The 26,716-nt window shown below is 34.1% G+C and overlaps 1 protein-coding gene across 1 annotated transcript in view; it reads left to right on the top strand.

Moving 5' to 3' along the window:
- Positions 1-26,716, top strand: part of Robo1 (roundabout guidance receptor 1) — a 378,600-nt gene that overhangs the window by 220,122 nt on the left and 131,762 nt on the right. Inside the window, exon 3 of the mRNA XM_042676939.1 lies at positions 17,534-17,691. Within this exon, the coding sequence (XP_042532873.1) occupies positions 17,534-17,691 (158 nt within the window). The remainder of the gene's footprint in view (positions 1-17,533; positions 17,692-26,716) is intronic.

The following is a 26,716-nucleotide window of genomic DNA, read 5'->3' as shown; positions in this document are numbered from 1 at the left end:
AACTCATAATCATTGGTCATTGTCAACTAAAAATAATTATGCATTTAAAGTAGGCTTTTTATTTGTTTTCCTTAAGATATCTGTTATAAGCATCCAGGAAACATGTTATGACCTAAAAAAAGTTTCATAATTTCTTTAATAGCAAAATGTAGTCTTGTGTTACTATTGATAAAGTAACTCTCATTTAAAAAATAACTATTGCTTTTAGCTGTATAAATTTGTAATGAAACTGCTTTATAAAATCAAATATGCGTTAGTAAAGGCTAGAAACTTCAAATTAGTTACTGCATTTTTAAAGTCTTCAATTTTACAGTGTGAAAAAGTACATTTCATCTATAGGAACTGTAATGTTAATCTTAGGAATCAAGTTTCAGTGAATATTTTAGAGTTATACCAAGTCGTGTTTTTTGTTAAAAATTCAAATTTCAGCTAAATTAGATATACACTATAGTAAATAATTATTTTAATTAATCAAACCAATTGCTAATGTGACTGGATTTTGTTTTGTATTTACTGTAATTTCTATCTATGGGTTTGTGATAAGGAGGAATTTACATGCAACGCTAGAAGAGCCTATGTAAAAACAATAAAAACAAGTTTGATCAACATGTTTGAAATACACACAAATTTTATGGTAACCAGAGATTTTATTGACCAGTTTTAAACTACATGGTTCAGTAGAAATAGAAATGCCTTTCAGAGTCACAAATAAAAAGATTTCAAAATATAGCCAAGAAAGGAGTTATAGCTGCTACTTGAGAAAAACAAAACTTTCTACATTTTTTCAATTTACAAGAAATCATGCCATTCCAACTGGGGTCTGTTAAACCAGAAAACTAATCCAGAGCTTGCTAGAATGGCCGAGGACTCAGAGACTTCTTTGTATTTTTTTTCCTTCCCCTGAAGTTGCTAATGGTTTTATAGTTCTTTAAATTGCTTATAGGATATTTTCAAAAACTGTTCAGTTAACCTAGTCCTAAGAACCATTTGTTCTTCATTATAAGCAGAAGTTTTGAAACTCTCAAAGCACAAGTCTCCTGTTATCCACAGGACTAAGTTCTTGTTTGTCATACTCCCAATTTGGCTATTTATTAAACACGAGAATGTTTAATTTATAGGCCTTGGATAATTTGTCAAATTCAGAAAGATAATCATGGCATTAGGCTTGGATTATTTTTCTTTAAAATTTATGATAAAGACTATAATATATATATATGTACATAAGCATATTAATTGAACAATTGTATATTTAGGGGAGATTAATGATGTATTTCTTTGAGCAATTAACCTACCCTACAAAACAATGAATACCAGGAAGTTGGTACTGGGGGAGTATGGGCTGTTGGTCAAGTGGAAGCAGGTAGACAAAGAAAGAAAGGAAAAGGGGCAGAATGTAGTCACAAATATCCAACAGATATCCTTAGAAACTAGGAAAATTGAGGAAATAGGTAAAGTTGGAAAGACTGAAATGGATGATGTTGATCAAGAGGCATCCTCCTCAAGAACTGATATTTTGAATTGTAACTATTGATACAACAACTTAAAGATACTAAAAGAAATAGAAATAAAGACTGCATAGACAGGGCACATTCCTAACTAGAGAATCCCAGTTTGAGGCCAGTCCAGGGAAGTTGGTAAAACACCATCTCAAAAAAGAAGGTTTTGTTTGTTTGTTTGTTTGTTTGTTTGTTTTTGTTTTTTGTGCTTCTGTTTCTGTTCCCAGCTACTCAGTTGGTGGAGATAGGAAGATCTCTATCCAAGGCCAGCTAGGACAAAAGTACAAAACTCTTTCTAAAAACAAACTGTTAACCAAAAGACTCAGAGCAAATGGTAGATATAGCTGGTCTAGCTTTGAGGTCAAATCTTATCTAATCACACACACACACACACACACACACACACACACACACACACACACACACACACACACCAATTGCAAAACACTAGTTCAAATGTATGGACTTTAAATGTAATTTGGTTTATTTTGGTGGAAGAAACTAATTGTTCATTTACGAAGTCTTGTTCAGGATGGGGCTTTCTTTGTGGCTTCAAATGCTACAGGGGTGAGTGTGAATGTCTTGAAATGCAGTGGCTAGTGGGGTGGGGGAGGGGTCTCATTTAGGCAATGTGGGTCATCTTGCCAGTTTTAGATGTGTACAGTCGCAAATAATTTCTACTCACCAGGCTTTCCCACCCCCTCGATATCATTCTCGAAATTCATTTGCTTGAAAACATCTTTCCTGAGGAATTCCTCTCTTACTTTATGACGTCTCTATTTTTCTCTGCTTTCATTTTATAAAGGCTGTTCAAATCTTAATGTGGTGAACTTTCAGAGGTGTAAGAACCTCCAAGGCAACAAACATAGACACATTTTCGCAATTTTTCATGTATCCTGGGGACCTAAGATAAGATGATGGATAAACACCATCAAATCTTCACACATATAAGCATATTGAAAGAATATAAAATCAGGTGAAAGTTGACATTGGACTACAAGTTTAGAGAGAAAATAAACAGGGTAACTTTTATAATTTTGAGAGAAATGAACCCATACAGTTCTGTTTTAGTATCCACAACTGACTCCAGAATTCAAACAAGTACCAATATCCTCAGCTGTTCAGTTACTTTCTATTCATGGAATCATATTTGCATATATTGCAGACCAATCTCCAGTGTATATTAAACCGTCCCTAGATTACTCATAATGCCAATTACTCAGTAATATTATATAGATTGTTTTAATACTCTGTTGTTTGTGAGTAATGAGAAGAAAACATAGTCTGTACAAACACATTTTTTCCCTTAATATTTTCACTTTGCAGTCGGTTGCATTTACGGATGTAAAAGCTGGAGACATTCAAGGCACACCATGTACTTAAATGGGTAAGCGTAACCATGCAGCCACAAAGGTCTGGATTTTAAAAGTCACAGCACAATTTTATTTGTTTAACTCAATACTTACAATATGTTATAAACAGGAACCTTTGTGGGAGACAACTTTGAAAAAAGTGCCCTTTCTTTTTCTATATTTTTTCATTTGTTTTATTCTTTTTTTTTCAAATTAATGTTTTAAAAATTCTTACTATAAATGTGGTATACAGAGGGTTTACTCTTATATAAGTCAGGTACAGAGTACATTTCTTTTTGGACAGTGTCACCCCTTCCCTCACTCTCCCCCACTTTTCCCTTCCCATCTCTACCCACAAGTTGTATAGTTCCTTTTCAACATAGTATTTAGTGAGTATCGGTGCTGCCTCTGTTCACCCTCTGTCCTTCCATTTCCAAACCTCCCCTTCTTTGTATATGTATGTATGTATGTATGGATGGATGGATATATGTATGTATGTATGTATGTGTGTGTGTATGTGTGTGTATAGAGACAAACCATATTTTCTTTTTGTTCATTTGTTACTTTCAGAATATTCCAGTTTGATATGCTTTACCCTGTCTCACATAACTGTGACAACTGAGAATGTCTAATTTGGAGTGTTTTCCCTACATCAATTATTTTTCAAAGTCCTGCTTATTCATCTAATACTTTCTTGTCACCTACTCTATTTAGTTATATTTGGTATTGAAACAGAAGACCTGCACCAAAGGTATATCCTTATAAACATAAGGAAATGAGGGTTTTGGTGCTTTCCTTGGTCTTGGCAAGTTCCAGGAGTTTACATGCCAGGTCACTGTGTTTGAAGGTGGTCTTCAGCCTAAGCAACCTTCATCCTGCCAGCAGCAAGGACCCCCTTGCCTTGCATGTCCAAAGATATTGAAGATATGATTTGTGTACATAGAATTCTCACACGCTCCCGTACCCACTTCCCCCCACCCCTGCCCACAGAACAGCTCCTCTGCCCATCATCTGACATAAAATAGATACATATACTAATAATATTTTAAAACTATTCCAATTAAAGATTTTTACTTTGTGATTTTTACTTTATTGATTTATCATAGTCATTATTTGTTTTGTCTTCCACTTCCACCTTCAGAGGAGGAAGTCATTGGTTGCATAAGACACAGTGATTAGTAAAGACAGCTTCATCTTTAAGATTTACAAAGTGGTTTGCCTTCCCACTAATTGAATCCCAGTACCTTTAATCAGACCTTGTTAGAAGGATTCCAGCTCTCAGGAAAAAGAGATCTAAACCTCATTTACTAAAAGAGTACAAGGCTGTGTGGACTCTTCCAGGTGTTCTGCAGTTAGTTAGGCAAGGCTGTTCATGCAGCCATACAATTACACACTTGTCCAAATGAACCCCAAGACAGAGACACAAGAGGTTTTATTTTGTTTGCTGTTTAATGTACTTATACTATGTTATTTCTTTTGTTTCTTTCATATGTTCTTCCCCCTTGGTAAAACCCCTGTTTTCATTGTATTTGATTCTGGTTCCCTGCATCTTGTGTATACATTTTTCTAATTTGGGGAGGGGAAGGGAAATAACAAAATGCTGAAACAAGGATACAGGCTGACCCTTTGTAACAATGAAATTTACAACACACTATGTTAAAAATGAACTTTACAACTTGGGGTGGGGGAGGGAGGAGTTGGAGAGGTGGAGAGGAAAGGGAGAGTAGGGGGAAAATAAAGGCGGGTGTAACAATGCTCAAGAGGAAATGTACTCATCACCTTCCTCATGTAACTGTACCCCTCTGTACAGTATCTGTACAGTAAAAAAAATAAAAAGCAATTGCACCCATGTTATGTTCCTTGGAGATTGAAAACCCCTGTGGTACTTGGCATTATTATTCTGAAGCTCTAGACAGTCTGTGATAAGGGAAGATACAAGGAATAAATAGATCTGAAAGTTATTGTGTTCCAGAGTAGTCACAGTGATGTAGGGTAGATTGTCACCAATTAAAGATATCTTTGTTTAGATGATGTGACTCTATGTGTGCTATTTAGACTTGGGTTTTTCCTATCACTGAAATATTCCTTTGGGTTTTTGGGGTGGGTGGGGGGAAGTGTTGTATTTGGCAGCCTTAATTATACTATACAGGGATATGTTGGTAAGAATTGTCCTTTTTTTTTCAAATCCAATGGCTGTTTTCTCTGACTCTTCACAATTACTAGGGAGGTTTTAACGAGATCATTTTAAACTGTGAGGATTTTTCTCCCTTGAGACTGTTACCATTAGACATTCCCCAGCCTGCCCCTAATAAAATTCAAAAACTCCTTTTAGCTTCCCTTAGGCTTTAGAGGATAAAGAATAACTTATGTGTGTGTGGTTCTCTCTCTATCTCTTTGTAGCTTTTTTGTTGTTGTTGTTATTTCTATTTTAGTAGACTATTTTGTTTTCCAACATATATTTTAATTAAAAGACATGTTAGTGTCTGTGGAAGAAAGTCCTTAGAAAAATATTGTATTAAAATATTCACTAGTTTTGAAATAGAAAATATTCAATAATTTTATGTGTCCAGTTTATCCTAGTACAATGTTAATTCTTCTTACCATTTTATGTCCTCATTGACAGTTGGAGGAGGGCATAGAAGTGAGAGATAGCATTTAGTACTTTACATATATTTATGATTTTATAAGCAATAGTAGTGTAGGCCTTTGAAATGCTGTGAATGACACCCTGCATTTCAGCTTCCCTGTTTAGTAATGCACAGGACAGATTTCTTGTCAACTTGGAAGAAGATAAACTCCAAGATCAGTAGAATTTAGTCCTATGGTAGCTATGGTAGTCAATATAATTCATGCCAAATTATTCCACTTACTCGCTGCAGACTTTGTATGTGTTCAAGAGCTAGAGTAAATTATTTGACCTTTCATAAATCCCATTATCTATCTGTAAAATGAGGCTAAAGTTCCCCACCCTTGAGTTCACTGTGAGCAAAATGTGTTACTACCTACAAAGCCCTTAGGATAGGGTGGACACACAGTGTGAGTGCAGTATGTATGAGCTGTTGTTCATGGTATGCTCTTGTGATTGTTTCTTACTAATGTCATTCCAGTCTTTCCTCAGAGACCCCTGGCTCTGGCTTCCTTTGCATGACAGCCCCATCAAAGTCTTCCCTTTATCTACTTTGAAAAAATATTACAGATTCTCTATTTACTATAGTTTCAATTGAACAAAGTAGTTTCTCTTTTGTCCTCCTTTCTTCCCCCCTCCCACAATACATAGAGAATATTCTAAGTGCCCAGAAAGAAAAGATCATATCTTATTGATCTTGTTCATCACAACATCTCAAAAAATATGTATTCCTCATATCTTCACTAAATGACCAAATGATTGAATGTGTCATAAAATCCTTGAGGATCTGGGTAATCCCAAACAATTTTGTGAAATATGTTTAGGGAATTTGCAAACTTTGTCTTTTTTGGTCGGTCGTGGGGCTTGAACTCTGGGTTTAGGCACCATCCCTCAGTGATCTAGCTCAAGACTAGTGTTTTACCACTTGAGCCACAGTGCCACTTCCGGTTTTCTGGTGGTTTATTGGAGATAAGAATCTGATGGACTTTTCTCTTGCTGGCTTTGAACTGTGAGTCTCAGATCTCAGCTTCCTGAACAGCTAGGATTACAGGTGTGAGCCACTGGTGTGCGGTGGGCATTTGTAAACTTCTGATGAATATCAACTTTCTGATTATTCTAAATTTGGGGAGTGGAAGGGAAAAAACTAAATGCTTAAGTAGGGATACAGGTTGACCCATTGTAACAATGAGATGTACAAGACACCATGTTGAAAACAAATTTTACAACTTCAGGTTGGGTGGTGGGGCGTAAGAGGAAGGAGAGGTTGGGAAGGTGGGGAGGGAAGGGATGGTAGGGGAAAAACAAAACAGGAGGTAACAATGCTCGATTGGAAATATACTCACTACCTTTCTCATGTAACTGTAACTCCTATGTATAGTATCTTTACAATAAAAAAATATATATTAAAAAATATTATACAATCCCATACAGTCTTATACCATCATAGGAAATACCCTATAATGTTTTCTGTTGTTTTTTTTCCCAAGCAAAATAATTAATAATCTTTTACTATATTTGCTCTCAGCTGTGGCTGCCATCCCAACATACAAGTGATGAGCTGTTGCATGTAACACATATGTGGAGTATCAGTCCTATATGCACATGTATAATCACATATATACACACATACATGAAATGAGAAGATATCAGTTTTGAATTCCTCGGTTTGCCCAAAATATATGAATGATGTATATATCAAAATAAACTAAAATTATCACCCTAAAATTTGTAATTTATATTAATTGATCTAGAGATATTATTAGTTAGCCACTGAGATTTTGTACAAAATTGTCACACAAAAGTCTAAATAACTCAAAGTCAATTCTGTATTAAATACTCAGACTCAGAATTTAAGATCATAGTTTTAATCAATGAAATAGTTTGTGTATTTTCTCCCTATGCTCAAATGTTGTCTTTCCTTAAAATATAAAATTCTTATATCTTCCTGTTTTTCCTTATGGAAGATTTACTTATATAGTGTCTACATATTTGTCTGTACCTTAAAAATGACGTGTTCTATCACTCAAAAATCTGGATGTCATGTTTATTTTGTATCTTTTTCTTTGATTACTGGCCCTCAAAAATTATTTTATTATACCTCGAAAAATGTTAATCTGACCCCACTGCACCAGATTTAGCCTCATCTAAATAGTTAAAAGCTCCTCTCATTTTCATTTAACTAATGCAACAGTGTTTTCATTGGTCTTTCTACTTCCATTCTCATCTTCCTCTGTATTACATTCAATGCAGCTAGAACAAACATTTAAATATGATAATTCCATCACAAAAGTACTTTGTTTAGGACTTCAGTGGCTTCTTGTGGGAATGAAAATAAAAGCTGGCTCTTTGTTATGAGGATTGTACACACCAACTTGATCTCCATCCTTCCCTGCCAAACTCAGGTCAGACTGTGGTCAATGGGAACCACTGTGCAGGGTGTGAGTCTCTTAAAGTTCCATTAATATGCCAGATTTTCCTCATAAGCTTGATTATTTCCCCTTCCTATAGAGCACTTTCCTCAGGATACATTTTACTCATTTTTCAGACTTCAGCTCACCTCTTAGTTCCTCTAATCTACAATCTAGATTTTGTTTCTTATGATTCTCCCTCATGACATCCTTCCCCTTCCCTTTATGGCATGTATCACATTTATAATTCATTATGTATTTGTATTTCTTAAATGATATCAGTCTTCTGCCTTACTGTATCACCAACATTGGACAGAAGAAATGAAATCACTATTCTATATTCAATAGTGTAAACATAGAAAATATACTGTAAGTATTCAATGAATGCCAACTGTGTCTTGAGCCTTATTCTGATCAGCGGATATATGGAGGTCATAATAAATTCCTTATTCGTATGTTGTTGATCTTCAGATACAAAGAACCAGGCAAGAAATACAGAGGTATACTTCTTTATTTGAAAACTTTCTGAGTACTAGCCTCTAATATGAAGTTGATTTTATAGTAGAAAGAATGCACACCTCTCTTTCTCTAATCAGGCTCCCACAGCTCACATGTACTCATTTTGTCTATGTTTTTTTAACCCTGCCAGGCTACTCCTGAGTGTGACTTTTGCTCTGGCACTTAGAAAATCCTCATCAATGGCATTCTTTGTCTTCCTTCCATTTGTACAGGCAGCTGAGAAGTTTGGCAATTCCTTACACAGTGACTAATAGCAATAGTTCTTTGCAGATGTAATGCACCATAAAAATGGCAAGTCCTGTATAAACATTAAATAATTAGCTTTCATAATAACTCTATCAAGACAGAGTGCAAAACTCTGTTTTGCATAGAAATAACTGAGTTACTGTGGGATATACTTACCAGAATCAGAGAATAGTGTAAGGATGTGTTGTGATTCCAAATTTACTTCTGTCTACTAACCCACATATATCTCCCCATGTATAATACACATATTAATAGTGTGTTCAATAGAATCAGCATTTTGTATTAATAAATCAGTTTTGCAAAATTTAAATTCAAGTAAGTAAAGTGAAAATCTATTAAGTTACTGGCATTTTTATGGTAGAACATACAACTCTAGCTTTTTGACTTAGGTTGTGGCATATTTTGTTATGATTCCTCAAGTCTGCTGTATATTATCTGTTTAAGTGTTCATTTTATCAACATATATGTGTATACCTTTAACATTAATATGTATATCTTTGTCTAGGATATGTTATAGATTTTGACTTAGATCTAGCATAACAAGCTTTTCTTTTCCAGGGTGACTTGATGGCATTGTAATAAATGCAAGGGACAATCCTGTACTACAGGGCAGGAGGTAACATTTTGGTGTTCAAGGGTCCAGGACTGGAGATACATTCTACAGTATAGAGCACTTACTGATCATGTTTAAGGCCTTGGGTTTGATCTCTAGAACCACAGGGTGGGGGGTGGGGAGAGAAAGAAGGTTGGGAATGTGTTTAGGGGTAGAATGCTTGCCTAGCATGCATTTCTCAGTACCATATAAACAGAAAAAGCCAGAAGTGGCGCTGTAGCTCAGGTGGTAGAGTGCTAGGCTTGAGCAAAAGAAGCTCAGGGACAGGGCTCCAGCCCTGAGTTCAAGCCCCAGGCAAAAACTAAGGAAGGAAGGAAGGAAGGGAGGGAGGGAGGAAGGAAGAGAGAGAGAGGGAGGGAGGGAGGGAGCAAAGGAAGGAGAGAGGGAGGAAAGGAGGGAGGGAGGGAAGAGAAGGAGGGAGGAAGGGAGGAGGGGAGGGAGGGAGGGAGGGAAGGAAAGAGGGAGGGGTACCACATCTGACCTCCTATGGCATCCAGTAGAACACAGGAGTAGAAGTCTGTTTTCTTCCTTTCCTGTGTACCTTCTGGAAAGAAACAAACTGCTACCAACTACTTTTATTCTAGTTATAGCTTCTCTGATAATTTCCACTGGTTCATACTCATTGTTTCCTAAGATGACTAGTGTTTAGCATCTATCAGCACTGTATGACTTTCAGAATGTACAATTCTTTACTTTAAAAATATATATACTGCTTTTCTAGGGTAGAACATAAGAGGTTGGCAAAATCTTCTCAAGCTCTAGCATTTAAGAAAATAAGTGCTTCTCCCAGCATATTTTCTTCCAGGGTTTTAACCAAAGCATAATTTAAGGTTTAAAAATAAAATGGCATGCTATTAAAAACACTTGTAGGAGATGACATAAGGATTGAAGAATATGCATAGATATATTCAGTGCCAATTCTAAAAAATAAATATATATTCTGTAGGAAACATTCATTATTAAATCATCATTTTACATAAAACTGATGTGTATAGGCACCAATTTAAAATAACCAAATTTTTTTAGTATTCATGGATGAGCGTAGAAGATAGTACTTGATGAAATGCTTTATATGTTCCCATTTCAGTTTTTGTTTCTAATGAGTTATATTTCTTTACATATATCCTCTTTTAATAGTTGGATAATATTAATTAAAAGCTAAGGCATTTTTATAACTTTTAACCTCAAATTAATCTTTGTTTTACAGGGTAACTATGTGAGCTAAAATGTAGGATTGAAAATAATTTTTAAAAAATCTAAACGATCTGCTGTGTTTCTGAAAATTATTTTTATAATGGGATATTATCTATAGGAAATTATAATGACATTATCTTTACTTGATTGAGTAGATATTAAGATTACTCTCTGAGTCAAGTGTCCATAACTCATTTCTGTAATCCTAGAGACTAAGGAGACTGAGATTTGTACAATAACCAGCCCCCAGTGGTACCAGTGTGGGAGAGACAGAGAGAGGAAAATACAAAGGAAGGGAGTTAGGAGTGGGGGAAGAGATTTCTAATGATAAACATCAGCATTTTTACATATACTACATTTCCAGAAAGATAGAAAAGTTATGGCAGAGCTATTAGGCACAAACTCATGCTTAAAATAGATGTGTTAAATATATGAATTACCATTATTGTGAAGTGAGATTTTTTTTCATGTCAACATGTAAGTTATAATGTAGACAGAGCTAGTAAGTCACATATTATCTACTCAGAATGAAAGCCTAAGTATTTGATAATTTTCAAAAGAACTGAAATGATACTTACAATTGAGTCATGAATTGCTGCACAACTTTAAAGTTGTTTTCTTCTGGAAAATAACTTCATTTATTTTCTTCACTATATTTTATTGGAAAGGCTTTATAGATTTCATTGATAAAATGGTATTTTAAGTAGAAAACAAATAGATCCTAGGACTGCATTATCTTTCCCATGATATCTACTTCTAATTAAAATGCTCATACCTAATTAAAATTCTTATTATTATAAAACCCATTCAGTCATTTTGTGGTTGAAATAAAGGAGCAAACATTGATAAGAAATAACACTTCGTATGTATTCTGAATAATGAATTCTAGTTCTCAATTCACTGCTGAAAATGAGAAATGCTATCGTCTAAGCATGGAGCCATCTGAGAAAATGAACAGTACATAGTATACTAGAAGTTAACCATGTCACAGTCATGAAAGAGATCTCATTTAGCATCTATTCCTTTTGAAGAAGTTTGAAATAGTACTCATATCATTTTCCTTGTGTATTTGGAATTATGAGCAATGTTAAGATCAGATTTATGAGCAACTTTGTAAAAAGGAGTCTTCTAATGACTGGAAATTTGGGTTTCTAAGCTTTAAGTCTACAACTTCCTCTTTTGTGTAGTGAAACTAACAATTTCAGCTGGTCATAAGCTTGTTAGAGAGGATTGAATGTGTTGATACAAAGTGTAATTTTTTACAAAATAAACATTCATTAGGTTTGTGCCATTTCTAACAGTGGTATATTACTAAGTTTACTCCTACCATTTATTTTTATGATTTATATTTTTTAAATTTTTTCAATTATCTTCAAGTATTTATACAAAGGAGGTACCATTTAAGAAATCAGTTTATGAAAACAAGTTCTCTTAAACAGTGCCACCCACTCCTTCCCTTACTTTTCTTGTATATATAAAAGACTCTTGGCTGCATTCTCCTCTTTTCTCCCCTTCATTTATCTGCTCCTCTTCCCTTGGCCCCACCCTTGTTCTTGAGCTTACCCATTTCCTGGTGCTGAATTTTTGGGGCTTTGACCTAATCTTTCTAAAAGATTATACTATTTGAGATCTTCTTAGAATCTTTTATACTTCAGTTAATTGATTTCTAACCTCTTGCTTACCATCCAAATTATGTTCTTATAGATTTATAGGCATATTATCTCTACCACATGAGAAAAACCATGCAGTCTTTCTTTCTCTGAGTCTGGCTTACTTCACTTAATATAATTTTTTTCACATCTTTCCATTTTTTAATGAATGGTACAGGTACAATATCATTTTTTCTAATAGCTAAGTAGAATTAAATTGTCTTATATACTACATTTTCTGGATCCATTCATTCATTCAAAGACATCTGGGCTGATTTCATATACTGGCTATGGTGAATAGTGCTGCAATGAACATGGTTGTGCTGGTAGCTCTACTGTAATCTTGTTTGTGTTCTGTTGGATAAATGCCCAGGAATGGGATTGTTCAGTTATATGGTAGTTTTATGTTTAGTTTTCCGAGGAGCCTCCATAGTAATTGTATAAGCTTCCAAAGTAATTGTTTAAGCTTTTATTCCAATAAGCAGTGTATTAGAGCTTTGGGTATGGGAAATACTAGAGTTTCTGGGCCCAGGGCAAAACTTTCTAAGTAAGAAATCCCAAAATGCAACAAATCAAAGAAAGACTTGATAAATGGGATTGCATCAAATTTAAAAGTTTCTACATGGCAAAGGACATAGATAAGAAGCTAAGTAAAAAGCTGACAGAATGGGAGAAGATTTTTGTTAGGTATACATCAGAAAAGAGCATAACGCACAGAATAAATTTAGAACTCAAAAATTAAATTCTCAAAACTTAAACCCTCAAAGAAGTAAGAACCCAAATAATAAATGGGCTAATGACTCAAAGAGAAACATGAAGAGATGCTCAATATCTCTGGCCATAGAGGAAATACAAATATTGTTGTTTTTGATATGTCTCTCCCTGAGGAGTCTTAATTTATTAAATTCTAAAACGTAAGTTTTGGACCATGCACTCTAAGGTCTTGAACTACTGTGAAATTATGGGATTCATGTAGCTCATGGATTTGAAGTTTACTTCACTCAATTAGGGAAGAGAATTGATCTGAGAAGCTCTTAAACCTTTCAAAGATTGGATTAGTAAGAATCTACACTTCCCTGAAATGCAATGAGCTGAAGTCACCTTTCTACAGCAATGGTGTGAACTTCTGGAATTCCAATGGACTTGGAAGGAAAATTACATTTTACAGGGCAATAATGAAATTATTAAAAATGCAGGCATTTCTTAGAAACTAGTAGACCTCTGTGTTTTTTTGGTTTTTTTTTTGGTCTTTTCTCAGACATTTAACACAGGCTAGTGACAAGTCTTCTGGTACTATTATCTCTAATTATGGTAAGGATCAGGTATTGTCAAAGACTCCTGATTATTTTAAAAGATTAGGTTTTATTCAGTTTTTAAAAAGTCTTTTTTTTTTTTTGTCCTGGGGCTGAACTCTGCACCTGGGTGCTGTCCCTCAGCTCTTTAGCTCTAGGCTAGTGCTCTACCACTTGTGCCATAGCACTACTTTTGGCTTTTTCTGCTTATGTGGTACTGAGGAATCGAACCCAGGGCCTCATGCATACAAGGCAAGCACTCTACCAGTGAGCCACCTTCCTAGCCCTAAAAAGTCTTAAAGTGACCTTAACAATATGCTTTATGAACACTCATTGTCTTTGGTACTGTTTCTTTTTAGAATTTTTTTTGTTTGCTTTTTTTTTTTGTTTTGTTGTGATTTCTGCTCTCTTTCTGTCTTCTCAACATTACAGTTAGGTTTCAAACACACCAGTGAATTTTTCTTTCTGGAAAATATTACTTGATTTGAGCATTGCACAAAGCTTAGTCCAAAGTTTTTAGAAAAACAATAATTTTATCTTTTGTTTTAAAGAATTTTATAGTAAACAACTTTTCAAAACCAAATACAAACACAAAAAAATCAATGAGATTCAAAAGAATTCAGTGACAATTACATATTTTCCTACTTACCAAAGTGAAAAACACCAAATCCTCAAGTCAATTTATATGCACCTACCTGTACCCCTAAAATGAAATAACAGAAATATGGAAGAAATAGTATGTAGTTGTAATAGTAGATTTTCCTGTGCAATGTGTTTTAAGTGATTTCTACCTGAATACACCATAAATATTATTTGATTTTTCCAAATTGATATTAAAATTCCCTTTTGGAAAATATACTTTCTTTTTTTTTAATTTAATTTAATTTTATTTGTGAACATACTGTACAGAGGGGTTACAATTACATAGGCAGGATAATGCATACATTTCTTACCAAGCATTGCAGCCTCCTCCTTTGTTTACCCTTCACCTCCCTTCCCAACCTCCCCCCTCCCCCCCCAATCCCAATCCTTCTCCTCCCCCCCCCCCCCCCCCCACCGACGTTGTAAAGCTCGTTTTGGACATGACAACTTGTACTTCTCATTGTTGCAACAGGTCCACCTGTATCCTTAAACAACTGGTTTTTCCCCATCTCCTCCACAACTTATACTGACATCAAATATAGTGAAAGCAGGGGTTATACTGTGGGGGAGGGACATACAAAGCAACAAAGAGATAATCTTATAAATGTGTTAGAAACACATGCATGAAAGAAAAAAACCTTAAAATACATATCTAAGGGTTCATTTTCCTGACATCACATTATCTGACCTTTTCCGCTTGACTCATACATATACTAGATATTGCAAATAAGGGAAACCATGGGACCTATGTTTCTTTGGGCCTGGCTTACTTCACTTAATATAATTTTTTCCAAGTTTTTCCATTTCCTAACAAATGGGGCAATGTCATTCTTTCTGATGGAGGCATATAATTCCGTTGTGTTGGAAAATATACTTTCCAAATTTAAATTTTATACAAGAAACATTTGAAACTATATATTTCGATGTGGAGATACACTAAGGGAAAAATAAATTTTCTAAGTTTTATATTTTTGAATACCCGTGAATACTAAGTATTTTCCTACAACATACAGAAATATCAAATTTGATATTTAATCACGCAAATGTACACAAGAATTAGAAATATGGCATTTAAAAGACCATATGATTTTATAATGTGAAACATAATATTTTCTTCAATACCAAATGTTCAGAATAAGTATAAAGAAGAGCTACTGCTTTTCTAGATGTGAGAAAAAAATCTTAAATTCATACACTTATGCAGGATTGCCTGTAGCCATGGTTGGTACTAGAATTTTATGCTTTACAGCTGCAAAAATAATTACATAAGCATTATCTAAGCAACAATCTTTAATGGATTACATTTTGTTAGCTTTTCATTATACAATGTAAAAGCCCAAATCCCATAATAAATGGAAAAATAGTTTGATTTATCTTACTTAGACCTTTGATGTTTTTGTAAGATGTTTTTATTATTCATTGATTTATTTGAGATATGATCTCAATTTGTAAATAAGATATAGTATTACCAAGTTAGTTTTTAAGACTACCACATAGAAAATTTGTATAAATTATTTACCTTTATTTCAAAAATATTTTACTTTTGTGTGTTTTAAGAATGTTACAACTTTTCAGTGGTGTTATGATAGATTAATATTGCCATTCAGCGTAGGCCCATGCTGCTTGTTAGATCAATTTGTTTGCTTTTTCTATAAACCATACATCTTGTTTGCAGCACATTCTTAGCAGCTAATAATAATAGGAGCTTATGAACAGTGAAAGTCCTCATGCTCTGTTCTTTTATTAGGTGGTAACAGTAGCCAGAGTTTTCGGTTCACAAAGTTCACTTTGTGTCTGCATATCTCACTGGTAGCGTACTCTACTGAAATTAGAATTACAACTATTGATGTTATATTTCCTTTTACTATTCTTTCCAAAGAAACAGAAGGAAAACTCCTCCTTGGAGCAATATTATTGTCCATGTTAGTAGAGTCGTATTGTGCCCAACCTATCACAATATGCAGATAAAACAAGAGTTTTCAATAGGTGTTTTGGTACACACAGACACACACACACACAGACACAGACACACACACACACACACACACACACACACACACACTCCTAGTTCATACAGTGAAAGGAAAAGTAAAGCTCTGAAAGAAAAAAATATAAACCTATGTAAACCTATAAATTTTAGGTTCTGAGACTAAATTCGATCCTTTGGGTAAATTGTTATTTTTTTTCTTTATAACACTGTAATACTTCATGTATGAAAACATTTTAAGTACCATCAGACTAGAAATATATAGATCCTAGTATACAAGTCTAGTGGTATAAAATATTCACTCCCTTATAGTTAATAATATTTGTGTCTCAAAAATCATATACTTGCCATATCAATAAACATTTTAACTGTCAACTTAAGTAGGATCCTATGATGATTCATATGTTACATGCAGAATCAAGGAAAAGATGAGGAGAGGTAAAGAACTATTCAATTTCTTACTGCAATATTTACATCTCTATAGTTTCTAACTAGGGACTTGGCTATAATACATATGCTCGAGAATACATTTAACAAATACAGAATTGTGATTTCAAAGTAATATGTGCCACATAATTGATAAATTCTTAATATTATTAATACACCGAGAATAATTTTATTCCATGAACAGTTTATGGATTATCTTTGGTCTAAAGTTCCTGAGTAATATCCCTAGTTCTATAGTATTTTTAATAATTTATTACTATACATTTGAGATTATAATAAGGAAACATTTACTCTTCTAAAATACACATGAATTTATTAATATCTCTTGCTCTGTGCATTGGATTAAATGAGATAATACATCAGAAAAGTACTCCAACAACTTAGAACATAAAACTGATACAAGAATAACAATTATTTCTATTTTCTAACTCCATCACTTTGTCATAATGAAAAAAAATACAGGAAATAGTTACCTTGAAATATGTGTAACATTTTATGATGAGCCAGCTTAAATTATAACAATCTTTAAAATTTTCACTGATGTAGATTAATTTTATGGAGTAACGCATTTCACTATGATAATCTTTATCAGTAGCTTTTAATATCTGTAGCATTTCTTTCAATTATATGCATTCTTACAAGAATAATTTTGCTTCTCGGGTTTCTGTATGTGGATATAGTTTATTTTATTATTAAAAGTATCATCTTGATGTGCCATCTAAGTTAAAGGAATCTTCACTGGTATTCATTAGTATACACATGAGAAAATTATAGGCTAAAGAGAAATTGAAGATATAAAGAAGCCTCAGTGGTTGCTACAGATGTAGCATACTGTGTTTATCTGCTGGCCTAAGAAGGATATCAAATTATTCCTCTTGTGTGTGCTGAGCACTAAAATATCTTGCTTCAATCACAGATGTCTATTAGGGAAAATATATCTTTGAAGTTGTGTTGCATCAGCTAGTAGTAGTTTATAATAATAAATGTCTCTTTGGCTGAAGTTCAGGGTTAAGAACTGTATGTATCACTATTGACTATAAAAATTTAATTTTCTTCCTCCAGTACTACGGGATGATTTCAGACAAAACCCTTCCGATGTCATGGTGGCAGTAGGAGAGCCTGCGGTGATGGAGTGCCAGCCCCCGCGCGGCCATCCTGAACCCACCATCTCGTGGAAGAAGGATGGTTCTCCTCTGGATGATAAAGATGAAAGAATAACGGTGAGTATTTAAGTTGATATTAGGGAGCAGCTGCAGGTTTGTGTATATTTTCAGAGATAAAAAAGAAAGATGGAGCCAGTTCTCTTAGATTAAAGGCTTCCCTTAACGCTCCCTTTCAGTCCTTAATCTGTCCCCATGTAGACATGAATGTAAGTGAAAAAACAATATGTAACTTTTAGTTTAGTGGTGAGGATAAGAAAATATATCATGTGAATTTTAGTGCTTGGGTTCCATGTGTTTCAGTAAAAATTGTTCCTTATGAAAAATTAATTAAATAGTACATTTTCAGGAGGCTTTGTAAGTCACTCCAGGGTTGTTTTTATGCATCTTCCTCCTTTCTACATCTCTTCTTTGTTCTTCAAATTTCAACAACTGACAATTCTTGACAATGCTGACAATTCCTGCTCGAAAGAGTCTAGGCAGCTCTGGTTTTGTATGGCTTTTTTGTGCCTTTTGTCTTATAGAGTGTTCACCTAAACACCTAAGTCCAACACAATCTCATTGATTCTAGAACTATACACCATTCCCTTTCCAATTTCCTTTATTCCTCACCTGCTGATACTTGTTCAAGGTAAATTCTTAGCCAAGATTTGAAGTTCCTTAGCAGAATTTGTGCAGGAGGGAAAGGTTATTGTCAAGGTTGGTGAAGAAGGAAGTTACAAGGCATACCATATAACTCTCAGAAATGCTAGCACCATTCCTGAGTAACTTAGCTGGTTAGCATGATAATAAGTCATGAGAAAAAAAATACAGCAGATTAATGATAGTCAAAATTTTATGGATTTTAAGAGAAAGTCAGTCTTTTTCCAATATCAATCTGAATTTGGGGAGGTCTCTCAAACAATTATTATAATGGTAGAGATTAAGGCAAGCATGAGTAGCTCCTTTTACTTCCTGAGATGCCAAAAAGTTGCATGACAAAGGGCATACTGAGGAAACTGATTTGAGGAAATGAAATTGGAAGTGCTGGAGAATAGAAAATGTAAGAACTGGTATGAAGCCTTTAGGATCTGTTTAATAGATGAACTGATCATATATCAAGTAATTCTTTGCTTTAAATCTTAAATTCTTTGTGTTTAAATCTGTTCACAAGCTTTTCCCTCCATGAGAATGTGTACACATAGTTGAATCTGAGCTTAATTTACTTAACAGGTCAAAACCAGTGGGTGTGCTTTGTCTTACAGTCCCTAATTCTGGCTGAATCGAGCTGAGCTCTATGAATGACTTCAAGGCAGTTAGTTGTTCTTCAGGCTTTTGGGTGGTTTGTCATCTCTCAAGTTCGTCCCTTTACAAGCAGGAAACAAGTATTTATGATTTCCCTACACATAAAGGGATACAACTAGCATTGAGGGGGGAAAAAAGAACAATTACTCCTCTCCTTATTGATAACAGATTTCCTTCATGCACTAGTAAGTAAATTTTACCCTTAAAAATAGATTCCAAACCATTTAGTAATCATTTTCTGTAATTCCCTTTTTCCTGCCGAATAATTCAAATACACTGAAACCATTATTACTCTTGATATCCCTCATCTTTCTTGATAATTTATTATGTTAAAAATGACTTAATGAAAACATTTTAAACAATTGGTGTGTAGCATTAAAGGCAATGTAGTAAATGCCCTTTTGTCATTTTTATTTCATGAATGTACATTTCATGTAAAACTACCTACAGAAGAGTAATATATGTATATATACGCATATATTAAGCTATGCATCTTATAGAATCAGTAAATGGAATGCATCAGATATTTGAATGGATTCAAATTTTAAATAGGATAATCAAAGGATGCCTCCTCAGAACCATGAAAAAAAAAATCAAGAAAGGGAACTACAGAAGTATCTTTGAAAAGTATATTTTTACAGACAAACAGTATATTCCAATACTCTAAGGTATTATGCAACTAACATTCTTACCAAGGAGCAAAGACTCAGATTGAATAGCATGAGTATAGGAGATTTATAGGAAGTAGTGTCAGGGGTTAACAGGTACCAGGCTGTACAGGACCTTACAGATATTACAGTAGTTTGTCTCTTTCTCTTGAGAAAAGTAGGAAGAAAATCATAGGTTTCTCAGCAAAGAAGTTCTTCTGTCTTTTTCTTTGTTTCCATCTTTTTTCCCCCTCTGCATTCAACAAAGCAGTTTATGAATACAATACATCTTGGTCAGTTTCACCACTTTTGACATTCTTACCCTCCCTTCTGATCCACCACTTCCCTTACTTTTCTTTATTTTGTAGTATAGACAGTGAATTCTTTCCTTTTTTCTTATCATTTTCAGGTAATTGCACAACAGAGTTTCCATTTAACAAAGTACTCTATGAATACAACACATCTTGATCAATGTCACCCCTTTCAACATTCTCACCCACCCTCTCTAACCATCCCATCCCTCACTCAATTTTGTATGATGTTTATTGGATTCTTGTCTGCATTTCTTCCTCTTCTCTTCATTGTCTACTCCTTTTGCCTTGACCCTACCCACGATTTCCAAGTACCTATTTCCTGGTGTTTTATTTTGCTGAAATTTGGTTTTGGCTTTCAAAGGAATTACACTATTTGAGATTTACTGTGAGTGTGGTGGGTGTACTAACATTTTAGTTAATTCATTTGTGTATACGTGTATATCACCCAGCTTATTTACTTGTGAGTTGATGAGCTAAATTTAGCCTTTACATATACAGGAAAATATGGATCCTTTGTCTTCTCTGGACCTGATTTTATTTGATGTTATTTTTCCAAGACTTTCCATTTCCTTTTTTTTGGGGGGGTGGGTGGGGTCCGGTCGTGGGGCCTGAACTGTGGTCCTGAGCTCTTCAGCTCAAAGCTAGCGCTCTACCACTTGAGCCACAGCACCACTTCCGGCTTTTTTCTTTTTGCTTATGTGGTGCTGAGGAATCGAACCCAGGGCCTCAGGCATACAAGGCAAGTGCTTTACCTACCACTGAGCCACCTTCCCAGCCCCAAGACTTTCCATTTCCTTACAAATATTATCATTTTTTCTAATAGATGAGTAAACTTCCATTGTATAGCTATACCATGTTTTTTATCCATTTGTCCAAAGAGGCATAAACCTATAGACCCATGGCCATTTAATATTCAATGAGTTCTTCTGTCTTAATAACACATGGACAGGTGGTCATATTAGAGCAGGGAGACCAATTATGAGTTTTGACAATAATCTAGACAAGAGATACTTAATGGTCATTTTAATTGATATGAGTAGAGAGTAAGTGAGAAATGGATTCTGAGTATACTATAAAGTAATAACCAACAGAATTTGCTAACAAATTGAGTGTTCCTATTCAGAAAAAAAATAATGCATTGAAGATGGCTATCATTGAATGGCTAAAGAGTATGGAAAGATACGCCACCTGGGGCGTTGAAGAGGAAGAGTTGTGGTTAGACAAATTGGGCACTCAATTTCAGACATGGTAATTTTCAAATACTTATGAGATATCAAAGAAGCAATTGGATCTATGAGTCAGAAATTTAGACTTGAGCTTGAGGCTGGAAAAAAAAGTTAAGTCCTGATAGATGGCATAAGAACTAATTACTGAGCAGACAGAAGAGTCTATTCCCAGTGTCTTTGCTTTTCCACAAACCTATTTGATTATTTTCACTTTGTGGATTGTGAGTGAAAATTTAAAAAATGAAATGCTAGGGCTGGGAAGGTGGCTCAGTGGTAGAGCGCTTGCCTTGCATGGTCGAGGCCCTGGGTTTGATTTCTCAGCACCACATAAGCAAAAAGAAAAAAGCCGGAAGTGGCGCTGTGGCTCAAGTGGTAGAGCTCTAGCCTTGAGCTGAAGAGCTGAGGGACAACGCCCAGGCCCAGAGTTCAGGCCCCCTGACCGGACCCAAAAAAAAAAAAAATGAAATGCTAGTACATGAGAGAGCCTAAAGTATGCTCTCCCTTCATTACTCAGCACCCACATATGTCACCTATTCTGGGAAAAGCAGAGGTAGCATGCAGGATACCTAAAGAACATGAGCTTTTGAGTTATGTGCAACCTGCACAATGATTGAGCACGAGATGTTCCCTGTCCTAAGTCACTGACAAGTTCTTATTGGAGCATAATATAACCAATGAATATATAATTTATCAGTTTGAGGATGTTGTTAAAAATTAAAAATTGAATTCTCCTAGGAAAGAATTGCAGGTAGAAGGAGAAAGAAATCTGTCTGATGACAAGCTTTCAGACAGAAGAAAGAGCAGCCAAAATCTAAAGGGAGCAATGAAAAGGGACAACAAAGCACCAAGGGCAGCAAAGCACCAAGTTTATGGGGGTCATTGTGACTGAGTCAGTTGCAGCAAGTAATCAAGTATATGAAGATTGAAAATTGATCATTTGCTTTAACAACTTGTGGTCAATTATAGCTATCCCTGACAGTAGCTATTTCAGAGATATAGTGGAGGTTAAAAATCTCACTGAATTGGTTTAAGACACACAAGAAAGATCAAAGCTGTACAGATTATACATGATTCTTCGTCTACTGGGTCACATACAGTAGCTGAAACACAGAAGTGACTATACATTTTGAAAACTCTTAGTTAAAAGTTGAAGTTTATTTGTGTGCTATAGGAAACTTGATTTTCCACAAATATGCTTGGGACTCCCTGCTCTATCATATATTGAATTAGACAAATTTTTATGATTTATGCCAAATATTTAATTTATGATGGAAGCTTCCTTAACTTTCTCTGTATTCTAATTAAGCGCTAATCCTCCAATCCTATAAGCAATAAAAGAACCACTTCTATCAGGAATCCAATAGTTTAAAGTTGTAATAATCTATGGCCAGGAAATGATTCCAAAATGGTAATGTATAAATAATTTTAAAATCATTCCAATGCTGACAAAATGATGATCCACAATACTCTTCCATATGTCAGGAAGTTGTAACATCTGAAACTTTTACTATTTCTAAGACCATCTGTGTGTTTTGTATAAATTATGGCTATTGAACTGATAAAGTACCAGAGGTAAAAAAAAAAAAAACACACATTTATACATTTGGAGAAATGGAATAGATTAAAAATCAGCAATTTGGTTTTAAAAATAAATGTTTTTATTTAGATCAAAATTGTTTTGCTTTATTTTCTTCCTTCAGGCCAAACTGGAATTGAGTAATTAAAACCAAAACTTAGATCATAAACAGAATGCATGCCTTTATTTTCTATTCTTTTCAAAAACTGAAAATGAATTCTTGAGAAATGTTGGCTATAAGGTATTTTATGTGTTTCTTCTTTCCTCAGCTTTGTATTCAAATGACTGCTTTCATTTCTATTGTTAATGTACATTGCCAAATGTGTTGAGTAGAGATGCACAAGAGATTAAAGCATATAATATCTTTATGAAAGGCAATTGAAGATTCCATGGTTATTGTTACAGTTTGGGTTGTAGGAATTTCTAGTGTTCTTTAATGTGGTGGCTTTCTTTGTTGAAAATTTAAAGTACAGGTCTCCCAGCTGTGAGAACAAAGACACACCCTAGGGTAAGAAACAAAAAGGAAATATATAATTGAATTTAACTGCACCTGTATTTTTGATAGGCTTAAGCCATTTCTTTTTGCAGTCTCTTGGATTGTAAGCCAAATTTTAGATCTGTGATGATTATAAACCAGAAATGTATAAATAACATTTTCTTATTCTTCTACATGACAAGCGAATCTTTTAAAATTCTTTTGGCATGTATTTCTTAGAATAATAGAACCCTTAGATGAGATCTGTCTGTAGTATTCCTGTTTTTCTAGACCCGAGAATTTCTATTAAGAGTTAGACATTGTTGAGTTGGCAAGCTGGATAAAAGTGATCTACCTCATGTTTCTGGGATGTAGTCATCACCATTATTATGAATACATTATATTTTTTATAGAGATGAATCAGAAGACTGGAGGCTTTTGATGTGTAAAAATGTTCATTTAAACTTCATAAAAAGTGATTGTTTATTTTATTTCACTATGTTTTGGAAATAGTCCACTTATACTGATTATTTTGTGTTTAAAATATCAAATATCAAATATTGGAAAGTTACCAAATGTTAAAACAATGATTTCCTGTTTATTCACACAACTACATTGGGTTAAATGCAGTTTGAAGTAGACATCAAAATTATTTTCCTAGATTATGAAAAGCCATAATTATTCATAAGGATGGTCAATTATGGATTAAGGAGAATCATAGCTAATATGTAGATATTTAACAGGCCAAAGAAAAACTAGTGTGAGTTTGGATTTTTTAATGGAGTAGTTAATGAAGATGATATTTCTTTTCTTTACAATCTTTTCATTCTTTACATATATGTTTACATTATCAAAGAAATTTGGATTTCTTTTTTTTTTTTTTTTTTTTTGTCGGTCGTGGGGCTTGAACTCTGGGCCTGGGCGCTGTCCTTCAGCTCAAGGCGAGCACTCTACCATTTGAGCTACAGCACCACTTCCAGAAATTTGGATTTCTGAATAGAGTGGCAAGAAAAAATGGTGGTGCTAAAACATTGTGTTCACCTTGAGCTGAAGAGCTGGGGGACAGTGCCCAGGACTAGAGTTCAAGCCCCATGACTGACAAAAAACAAATTATAGAAAAGCAGTCTGTACTTAAAAGTGTCCTATATGCTTTATAGTTATGGACTTGGATGCTTTTAATTGCAGCAGGGGAAAAGTATGTCTGTTATAAGTCCGCAGAAGTTGGTTTAATATGCGGTGAAGCTACATACGTAATTTCACAATGTCCCAGACTTCATGTTCCTTGACTGTATGTTAAATTTTAATACAATGAATTTCATCTAATGGTAGCTATAGGAATTACAGAGAGAGAGATGCAAGAAAATAGCTTAACTTTTAATGCAAATAACTGGCCCAATGTACTTAGAAATTAAAATAACCAATAGAACCCACATTATGAATTAATGAAACAAGAGGAACTCTAGTCAGTATTCCATATTGCTGGCTTCTGCATTCATAGATCCAACGAACTATACAATAAGCATATTCAGAAAATGACATCCTTAAGGGATACTTACATATTGTTTCTTATCATCACTCCCAAGGCATTAACTATAACCTTTCCATATATTTATAATGTGTTGCATATTGCAAGTTGACTTAGTGTTCACTAAAGGATATACATAGGTTATATGCAAATATCTCACTATTTTACACAAGGCAATCACATATTTTGATATCTTATAAGAGGCTATTATAGGAGAATTACATATGGATTACTCTAATATACGATAAAAGTGAGAACAAATTGCATTAACAAAACAAAATGATAGGTGCATAATTATATAATTATATATGTTATGTGTTAATTGAGAATTAGAATTTAAACTTTTTTTAGTTTAGCAAATGACTGTTCACAGGTGAATAGTAAATTCTCAAAACATGGAATAGATTGAAAATGAAATGAATGACTAATGAATGTTGAAAATTACTATTCCAGACATTGTATTCAGCCATTCTGTTTAAGTATATAATGAAAATGAACTGAAAAGGACACTTCATTTCATATGACATTTTAAAATGTGAAACATTATGAATGGTTATTGTAGAAACACCAAAATGTAACAGCTGTTACTCATTGGGAACTCACTGTGTAGCCCATGCTTCACATTATCTCATTTCATTGGCTTCATTCCATGGTGCACAAGCTGTGGTCCTTCCATTTGGTCACAGTACCTCTCCATTCATTTCCTGTGAATGAAAAAGAACCTAATGATGATCATAGCAACAGCTTAGTGTAGCACTTACGATGTTCCATACCTGTTCTGAGCATTCCTTGTTAGTGACCAGTTTACAACTGACAATACTGTAAGAGAAATACTAAATTATTTTTTTAGAGCACTTGCTAACTCTAAATTGACTGGTGCAGGGAATGCAGCAATAATGGAGGTAATTACTTTTTCTTTATTGCTAAAATTTTCTATAGAATCCTTTGTATTTATCTCTATATGTGTGTATCTCTATATACATATATAGATATCCATATGTCTATATAGATATACATGTATGTCTTCATATCCATATATATTGATATTGTATATACATGTATACTATATATGTACATATACATATGCATACATATATACAATATACATACATATAGATATAAGTATATTGATTTTCTATAATGGAAATTTCATCTCAAGAAGACAAAGTATCATAATTTCAACTGTAAAACACTATCTCTCATTTGCAGAGATGAAGAGGTTGAAAAATTGGGTGCATCATATTGAAAATTAGTTTACATTTTTCCAGTTAATAAAACAGCACAACAAAGACCTGTAAAATTTGAATTTTTTAGTAGTTTCAGAAACGATGGCACATGAATTGATAAATTTAATCAAAGATTATAATGATTCAAGTCTAAAATTATTCTGAGGCTTGAATTCTTGTCCAAAGTGGCATTAAAGATTATCTACAGAGATATCATTGCCTGGTCACCATTTGGATTTAGGGCAGAAAGAATTTACATTGAAAATAATATTGTGAATTGGTGCGTGATTCAATTGAATGTGCTTCATAATTAAGTCTCATTTGTGAATTGGCCATGTTCTAATATTATCAGTTGCACACATGTTGGAAGTTATCCCTGAAAATTAAGCAATTATGGGAAATTACGTGATGAATAGGAAAGTGAGCTAAGGAAAATACTACTGATATGGTGGTTTGGTAATTTTTTATAGATAAATTTTCAGGAAAACATAACCTTGAACAGCATAAATGAAATGTCATAATTCCTGCCTGAATTCAAATCTGAAGTTTCTGAAATATTTTCTTTATGATAACCTTTGCTACTTATTGTGGTAACTTCATTTTAGTATTAAAAAAAATAGTTTAAAAGACATGCCCTCATTTTGAAATTCTTAGCTCATCCGAGTCTTTGTGACAGACTTTTTATTGAAATTTTAATTAGCATCAATTAGTTATATAAGAGTGTTTCATTTTGACATGTCCAGTCACATGTGCATCCAATGTACTTTAATAAGACTCACCCCCTCGATCATCCCCCTTCAAACATAATTCCA

This window comes from Dipodomys spectabilis, unplaced genomic scaffold (assembly GCF_019054845.1).
Source record: "Dipodomys spectabilis isolate Male_0828 unplaced genomic scaffold, ASM1905484v1 ptg000032l, whole genome shotgun sequence".
Lineage (NCBI taxonomy): Eukaryota > Metazoa > Chordata > Mammalia > Rodentia > Heteromyidae > Dipodomys > Dipodomys spectabilis.
The sequence above is the reverse complement of the archived record's forward strand: the minus strand, read 5'-3'. Positions and strand labels throughout refer to the sequence as shown.